Genomic DNA, 10,000 nt, shown 5'->3' on the forward strand with positions numbered 1-10,000 from the left:
AACGTGGAACTACAAATGAGAATAGTCTGGACTGCCGTGCTTGCACAGACGGCAGTGCCAAACGACGCTCACTAGAAGAGCGCAGCATCCTGGGTGTAACATTTGCCCTTACAAGAGCATTTAGGTAGGTGGGAGCAGAACCATCAAGCACTTTGTAGGCAAGCATAAGTGACTTGAACTTAATGCGAGCAGCTACAGGCAGCCAGTGGAGGTCAATGAGTAGCGGGGTGACGTGTGCCCTCTTCGGTTGGTTGAACACCAGACGCGCCGCCGCGTTCTGGATCATTTGTAGTGGTTTCACCACGCAAGCCGGCAGGCCCGTTAGGAGGGCGTTGCAGTAATCAAGGCGTGAATTCACCACACAGTCAACTACGTTCATTAGCTATCTGCCATACTCTGTCTTGTTAGGTTGGAATTTTCCTCTGCTAAAGCAATCAACTAAGCTTACATGATCATAGGCATACTCATTATTCACATTATTGTCATTATCGGCTTACTTTCACCACTGATGTTATACTAGGCTTAGGCAAGTTATCTCTGGCTAAAACGAGCTAACGTTAACGTTAGCTATTCACTAGCTGCGCTAGCGTAACTATGTCAGTTATCGGACAGTTTGTTAAAAATCAGCCATTCTATTAAACAATCGATATGCACAAGTATACAAAAGTTTAATAATGAATTAACATGACAACGTGAACATTTGCCGATAACACACGCATGCCGGTTACGATAGCTAGCTAGACAGTTAGGACACTGTCCTGTCAGGGGCAGGTTAATGCTAGTTATAATAAACGTAGGTCTACATCTCAGTGCCTCTGCAGAATAGTTAAATTAACTGAAGGTAAATGAATTTAATCTTTCCCTGCGGTGCATGAACAATGGATGTATTTATCTGCAATCGTGATGACCGTGGGATGAGGCTTCTACCCTTTGCATAGTGATCTGTACACTTTCGCCTCAAATGTAAGCTTGTTATACCATATCTAGTTTTAAATTTTATACATATCCCTCCATTGCATAGTGAAGTCCCCTTTGAAAGCTTCTAGACGAAATCAGGTTCTTTTGTCTCCAAAAGTTGTCTAGAGCCTCTTGGGATATCGTTTTGACACTGATAGCTGCCATTGTAAACTCTAGTCAGCTCTGATAACTTGTCCGAGTTAGCAACAGTAACTAAGGGGGGCGGGGCTTAGCCATAGGTCAATTGCATGCCTTTCATGTGTTGAGACCAAGAAACCCCTTTAGTTCGACGTGTGCGTCTATGAAAGATGTAAGTTCTCTACTGTGATGTTGATTCCATATATTAAGCAGTGTTATATGTTTAGAGATGTTTATTGTTTATCATTAGTGCTAAACGGGTGAAGGAATGCTAGCATTTACCGTGTGAATGACGTTTATGTTAGCTTGCTAAATTACCTTGCATTGCGCCAAACCATGTACTTTCTATCCTGTTAGCCTGCATACGTATGCTATTTGTGTTCATTATAGTGTAGCTACCTACCTACTAATTTGTATTTACATGTTCGTGGGTCTTATTTAGTTATATTACATGCTTGGAGATGCCGTGAGCTGACCAACTTGTTTGGTTAACATGTCAGCGTAGATATGTGCGCGAGGGCTACGTAGTAGCTGTGTACTTATTGTTTTCCCCTTTCTACTTTGTTTCAGAACCACACATACTCCACACACGCCTTAACCACACACTGTTATAACACACTGGTTGCTTGCAACATACTGAATATCTCTGTTAGAGAATTCCTGTATTCCTGATTCGCAGGGACGTGCGGTCATATGAGGCAGGTGAGGCAGAGTCATATGTCATCTTGAAAAGTAAAAAAAAAAAAAAATTAAATTATAAAATAAAATAAATATTGATATTTCTCTACTAATCTGTGGTATAGGTGTAATTTCTGCATGATTACAATCATTTCGAGCATTTTTATAATCAAAATCGCTGAATTCGCTGAATTTGCGCATGTCCTATTCAAATAGACGGGAGAAAACAAGGGACGTGCGGTCAGGTTAGGCACCATGTATTGTCTATGGGAGCTAGTGAGGCAGTGCCTCACCTAGGATTGCGCAATCGCTCCAAACTGGGTTTTGCGCATGCGTGCGGATGCGTAGAACCTTTGAGCTGAGCTCAAAACGCATTGAAAAATCATGTAGGTGAGGCACACAGTACCTCTGCCTCAATGAAGGGGGCGTGCGAGAGCGCACCTGTCGGGGTTATGCTGGGGAACGTTGCTCTTCTTCTACACTTCTACTTGACGGCGAAAATGGAAGATTTTATTGCTAAGCTGAAGCAGTTCTCAAAACTGGACTTTCAGTCCAAACGTGAAATGATTAATAATGGGAGACCAATACCGGAGTTAAAAGGTATGCTTCAAGCGACGGGACAGAATATAACTCGATCGACTTCTCACATTCAAAGCCAAATTGCTTTGAACATGTTTGGAACCTCAAGAATAAATTTGGTTTTGAACTTACAGCGGCAGCTCTGTTGATTTCCCATTATTTCTCTTGGGATTGTTTTATGTCTATGTGAAGCCATTTAACATCACTCAAGTGGTTGTGATCACTTGGAACCCAAGACTGCTTTTTATTGGGGAGCTGATTTTGAGAAATTAAACTTAAATTGTAGGTAAGTTGTGTTTCCTGGTTGCAATGGTTATCCTGTTGCTACGTTAGCTAATTAGCTAGCTAAGGACACTTAATAACCTTACGAGTTAATCGGAAGAGTTCAATTTGCATGAAATGATAGCTGGTTAGCTAGCTGATGTTATAGTCTCCTCGATTTAACTCTTAAAATTATAATGGGAAAATGTAGAAACCCTCAGGGTGCTTGTGCAACTTCGTAAGAAAGAGTTCATATTCAGGAGTTCATATTCATGAGTGCATAATATTTACACATGAGTTCATCACAAGCTAGCAGCTGCCTACTGTATGCACCTTACCTATGTGTGTGTAAAGAATGCTGATATGAAAAACAACCAGTAGTCAATGTGAAAGCTGCCAATTGAATGGTGATCTTAGATACTCTATCGTAAAGGAGCCTATTAACGCCCCAGCTATTAAAAACATTTATAGATCGAAAAATCTTTAATCAATCAATCTTACATATTTCAGTAGCGGTGGGTGTCTAGATTAGGACTGGTATCTTGTTTGGATTTCAACTGAAACGTGTTTTCCGTTTTTTTCCCGTTGTGTAGACCGACACGCAAAATTAGCTGATACAGGAGGTGGAACCCATTAACAGCCTTTCTGTATATGTCTATGGAAAGCTCTATGACCCTCACAAATTCTCGTTGCGAAATCGAAATTCGTTCAGTTCGTTCAATGAGGGTTTGTACACACAGAAATAAATCGCTGTCTAGTACACTACATAACGCTGTACAACTGCAATTTTTTGCACACATACAAGTTAAATACCCTCTTTGGGTAGGAGCGTATGGTGTTTAAAATCCGTTATCCTGGTTGATATAGAAATCAATATTAAGTAACATGTACCTGCGTGAGGCTGTTAATAGGTTTCGGGCGTTAATAGGCGCCGTGACTATATTGGGTTTATGTATTTGTAAATTTGACTCTGAAAAAGTCAGTGCCTCACCAGCCACGAACCTCACCGCATGTCACTGCTGATTCGTTTCCAATACAAAGTGGTTGCATCAGATCTCGTCTCATCATTGCCTCATCTCCAGCGTGCACCTCTCCTGCCCTTAACATCCTGGCCTTGAAGTGGTGTTCTGGCCGACACTCAGGATTGTGTGTGGTGATAAATACGAACAGCCCCTATACAGTCCTACCCATCTACTAACCCTCACACTGATATAAAGGAAGGAGATAGAGATATATAAATAGACTGATATAAAGGAAAGAGATAGAGATAGATAAATAGACTGATATAAAGGAAAGATAGAGATAGATAAATAGATAGATATAAAGGAAAGAGAGAGATAGTTAAATAGACTGATATAAAGGAAGGAGAAAGAGATAGATAAATAGATAGATATAAAGGGGGACCGATAGAGGTAAATAGACAAAGCAACAGAATGCAACAATTTTCCACTTTTTGAGGTATGTTTATATTGGCCACTTGTCTTGGTATCGTGTTCAAATTCATTTTGACAATATCAACACATGAGCTGAGATCCATCAGTGGGTTAGGGTTATCTGAGGCTTAGTCTCCGCGCTGCGGCTGCCATCTTCCAGGAGATCCCCGCAGGAAGTCAACGCTAGCTTCCTCATTAGGAGCAGATCAGCTCCTGCTGCTGTTACTGCCCTACCCCCCCCCCCCCACGCACACGCCTGGATCTATGAGGAGCAGATCAGCTTGGCTCTACCCAGCTGACTGTGCTGCATATCCAGGCCATCTAATCCACTACCCATTCAACACATGCTGCAGCCCACACACACACACACACACACACACACACACACACACACACACAAAGATGGCCGCCCAAGACACCACAGGCCCTGACAATGCTGTGGACAGGGAGAAGACACCACAGGCCCTGAATGCTGTGGACAGGGAGAAGCCATGCTGGCTCAGCACATCACAGTCGCCACACAGACATGTGGGTTTCCCATAAGCCACTGGAAACTGTGGCTCCTCATCCAGCAGGAAATGCTCACACACACACACACACACACACTCCTCTCCAGCAGTAGAGACACGCTGTCCTCTCGGTGCCTGTGAACAGACTCTGTTCCTTGAGAGCAGCTCTCGCCAATAGATTAGTGTAAGGATTCCATAAGCTTGCAGCTCCGCGTCGTCTCTTTGATAGGTTACTATGGCGATGCGGTCCAGGGCTTGCCTCAAAAGCGTTGGTGGTGGCTGCAGTCGCAGTGATGAGCACAGACACACACACACACATACACACACACACACACACACACACACACACACACACTGGTGGCTGCAATCGCAGTGATGAGTAAATCCTCTTTGGTCCTCTGTCACATGAGCACAGACACACACACACACACACACACACACTGGTGGCTGCAGACGCAGTGATGAGTAAATCCTCTTTGGTCCTCTCTAACATGAGCACGTTCACATCCTAACCTGATGAGACAGCCTGTGAGTCGCCGGCTTACTCCCCTCTTCTAGAAAGGCCAGCGCTGACGTCACACACACACACACCACATCTGTCCCCAGCGCTGACGTCACACACACACACACACACCACATCTGTCCCCCGGCGCTGACGTCACACACACCACATCTGTCCCCAGCGCTGACGTCACACACACACACACCACATCTGTCCCCAGCACTGACGTCACACACACACACACACACCACATCTGTCCCCAGCGCTGACGTCACACACACACACACACACCACATCTGTCTCCAGCGCTGACGTCACACACACACCACATCTGTCCCCAGCGTCACACACACACACACACCACATCTGTCCCCAGCGTCACACACACACACACCACATCTGTCCCCAGCGCTGACGTCACACACACCACATCTGTCCCCAGCGCTGACGTCACACACACACCACATCTGTCCCCAGCGTCACACACACACACACCACATCTGTCCCCAGCGCTGACATCACACACACACACACACACCACATCTGTCCCCAGCGCTGACATCACACACACACACACACCACATCTGTCCCCAGCGCTGACGTCACACACACACACACCACATCTGTCCCCAGCGCTGACATCACACACACACACACCACATCTGTCCCCAGTGCTGACGTCACACACACACACACACACACCACATCTGTCCCCAGCGTCACACACACACCACATCTGTCCCCAGCGCTGACATCACACACACACACCACATCTGTCCCCAGCGCTGACGTCACACACACACACACACCACATCTGTCCCCAGCGCTGACATCACACACACACACACACCACATCTGTCCCCAGCGCTGACGTCACACACACACCACATCTGTCCCCAGCGTCACACACACACACACACCACATCTGTCCCCAGCGTCACACACACACACACCACATCTGTCCCCAGCGCTGACGTCACACACACCACATCTGTCCCCAGCGCTGACGTCACACACACACACCACATCTGTCCCCAGCGTCACAAACACACACACCACATCTGTCCCCAGCGCTGATGTCACACACACACACACACACCACATCTGTCCCCAGCGCTGACATCACACACACACACACACACACCACATCTGTCCCCAGCGCTGACATCACACACACACACACACACCACATCTGTCCCCAGCGTCACAAACACACACACCACATCTGTCCCCAGCGCTGATGTCACACACACACACACACACGACATCTGTCCCCAGCGCTGACATCACACACACACACACACACACCACATCTGTCCCCAGCGCTGACATCACACACACACACACACACCACATCTGTCCCCAGCGCTGACGTCACACACACACACACCACATCTGTCCCCAGCGCTGACATCACACACACACACACCACATCTGTCCCCAGTGCTGACGTCACACACACACACACACACCACATCTGTCCCCAGCGTCACACACACACCACATCTGTCCCCAGCGCTGACATCACACACACACACACACACCACATCTGTCCCCAGCGCTGACGTCACACACACACACACACCACATCTGTCCCCAGCGCTGACATCACACACACACACACACCACATCTGTCCCCAGCGCTGACGTCACACACACACCACATCTGTCCCCAGCGCTGACGTCACACACACACACACACCACATCTGTCCCCAGCGTCACACACACACCACATCTGTCCCCAGCGCTGACATCACACACACACACACACACACCACATCTGTCCCCAGCGCTGACGTCACACACACACCACATCTGTCCCCAGCGCTGACATCACACACACACACACCACATCTGTCCCCAGCGTCACACACACACACACCACATCTGTCCCCAGCGCTGACATCACACACACACACACACACACACACACACACACACACCACATCTGTCCCCAGCGCTGACGTCACACACACACCACATCTGTCCCCAGCGTCACACACACACACACACCACATCTGTCCCCAGCGTCACACACACACACACCACATCTGTCCCCAGCGCTGACGTCACACACACACACACACACACACACACACTGGTGGCTGATAAGCGAATCCTCTTTGGTTCTCTGTCACATGAGCACAGACACACACACACACACACACACCACATCTGTCCCCAGCGCTGACGTCACACACACACACACCACATCTGTCCCCAGCGCTGACGTCACACACACACACACACCACATCTGTCTCCAGCGCTGACGTCACACACACACACACACCACATCTGTCCCCAGCGTCACACACACACACACACACCACATCTGTCCCCAGCGTCACACACACACACACCACATCTGTCCCCAGCGTCACACACACACACACCACATCTGTCCCCAGCGCTGACGTCACACACACACACACACACCACATCTGTCCCCAGCGCTGACGTCACACACACACACACACCACATCTGTCCCCAGCGTCACACACACACACACACCACATCTGTCCCCAGCGTCACACACACACACACCACATCTGTCCCCAGCGCTGACGTCACACACACACCACATCTGTCCCCAGCGCTGACGTCACACACACACACCACATCTGTCTGTCAGCGCTGACGTCACACACACACACACCACATCTGTCTGTCAGCGCTGACGTCACACACACACACACCACATCTGTCCCCAGCGCTGACGTCACACACACACACACCACATCTGTCCCCAGCGCTGACGTCACACACACACACACCACATCTGTCCCCAGCGCTGACGTCACACACACACACACCACATCTGTCCCCAGCGCTGACATCACACACACACACCACATCTGTCCCCAGCACTGACGTCACATACACACACCACATCTGTCCCCAGCGTCACACACACACCACATCTGTCCCCAGCGTCACACACACACACACACACACACCACATCTGTCCCCAGCGCTGACGTCACACACACACACACCACATCTGTCTGTCAGCGCTGACATCACACACACACACCACATCTGTCCCCAGCGCTGACGTCACACACACACACACCACATCTGTCTTTCAGCGCTGACATCACACACACACTGCATCTGTCCACCCCACACACTCCTCATCTCACACACTCTTCACCTCACACACTCTTCTCCTCACACACTCTTCACCTCACACACTCTTCACCTCACACACTCTTAACCTCACACACTCTTCTCCTCACCTCACACACTCTTCTCCTCACACACTCCTCTCCTCACACACTCTTCACCTCACACACTCTTCTCCTCACACACTCTTCACACACTCTTCACCTCACACACTCTTCACCTCACACACTCTTCTCCTCACACACTCTTCACCTCACATACTCCTCACACACTCTTCTCCTCACACACTCCTCACACACTCTTCACCTCACACACTCTTCTCCTCACACACTCTTCACCTCACACACTCTTCTCCTCTCCTCTCTTCACCTCACACACTCTTCACACACTCCTCACCTCACACACTCTTCTCCTCACACACTCTTCTCCTCACACACTCTTCACACACTCCTCACCTCACACACTCTTCACCTCACACACTCTTCTCCTCACACACTCTTCACACACTCTTCACCTCACACACTCTTTTCCTCACACACTCTTCACACACTCTTCACCTCACACACTCCTCTCCTCACACACTCTTCTCCTCACACACTCTTCACACACTCTTCACCTCACACACTCTTCTCCTCACACATTCCTCTCCTCACACACTCCTCACACACTCTTCACCTCTCCTCTCACACACTCTTCTCCTCACACACTCTTCACCTCACACTCTTCACCTCACACACTCTTCACACACTCTTCACCTCACACACTCTTCACCTCACACACTCTTCACCTCACACACTCTTCTCCTCACACACTCTTCACCTCACACACTCTTCACCTCACACACTCTTCTCCTCACACACTCTTCTCTCTTCACCTCACACACTCTTCACCTCACACACTCTTCACCTCTCCTCTCCTCACACTCCTCTTCATGATAATTTGTTCATTTGTTTAATCTTTCTACTGCATCTGCGATATGTCACAGGCCCACACACACACACACACACACACACACACACACACACACACACACGTACATACACGCACATATATGCTTTATCAACACACAAATATAGAGTTGATCTTCCAGGCCCACATACATACCCTCAAGCCCAGCTGCTCACCGACACACATGCACAGACTCAAGTGTATGTTCTGACTTCACACACATACACATAAACACACACACACACACACACACACACACACACACAATGGCACTTACTCTAGCACGTCTCTGTTAAACTGCTTCTTAGAGTTTCCCAGGAACTCTCCGATCATCTGTCGACTGAGCCCTTTCCTCTGCAACAGGAAGTGTGCCACGCCTATGGGCGTGTCTGGGATGAAGCCTCGCGAGATCAGGAACTCGATGCCCTTGTCTGGGTTTCTGTTGGGAAGGAGAGAAATGAAACACGTCAAAACTCTGCACAGTAGCCACCATAGGATGCTTCCACACTGAGGTGTATATGTGAGTGTGTGTGTGAGTGTGTGTGTGTGAGTGTGTGTGTGTGTGTGTGTTTGTGTGTGTGTGTGTGTGTGTGAGTGTGTGTGTGGGTTCTGATGGTCATCAATAACACATCATCTGCATTACATGCCAAACAAGACTGCACACACTGGACAAGACTGGACCACACGCCTTGACTGGACCTCACAGTGGCCGATGAGTACTCTGTGATCTGATGAGTACTCTATGGTCTGATGAGTACTCTATGGTCTGATGAGTACTCTGTGGCGGTCCGAGAGCTTGGGTTGGTCACATGACTATGGACAGCTACATGACTGACTGACAGGTGAAGCTCAGTAATGTCACTTCC

The 10,000-nt window shown here is 48.5% G+C and overlaps 1 protein-coding gene across 1 annotated transcript in view; it reads right to left on the reverse strand.

Annotated features, from left to right (window-relative positions):
- Positions 1-10,000, reverse strand: part of iqsec3b (IQ motif and Sec7 domain ArfGEF 3b) — a 61,400-nt gene that overhangs the window by 19,826 nt on the left and 31,574 nt on the right. The window contains exon 6 of the mRNA XM_042707417.1: positions 9,412-9,573. Coding sequence (XP_042563351.1) covers positions 9,412-9,573 — 162 coding nt within the window. The remainder of the gene's footprint in view (positions 1-9,411; positions 9,574-10,000) is intronic.

The sequence above is a fragment of the Clupea harengus genome, chromosome 3 (assembly GCF_900700415.2).
Source record: "Clupea harengus chromosome 3, Ch_v2.0.2, whole genome shotgun sequence".
NCBI classification, from domain to species: Eukaryota; Metazoa; Chordata; class Actinopteri; order Clupeiformes; family Clupeidae; genus Clupea; species Clupea harengus.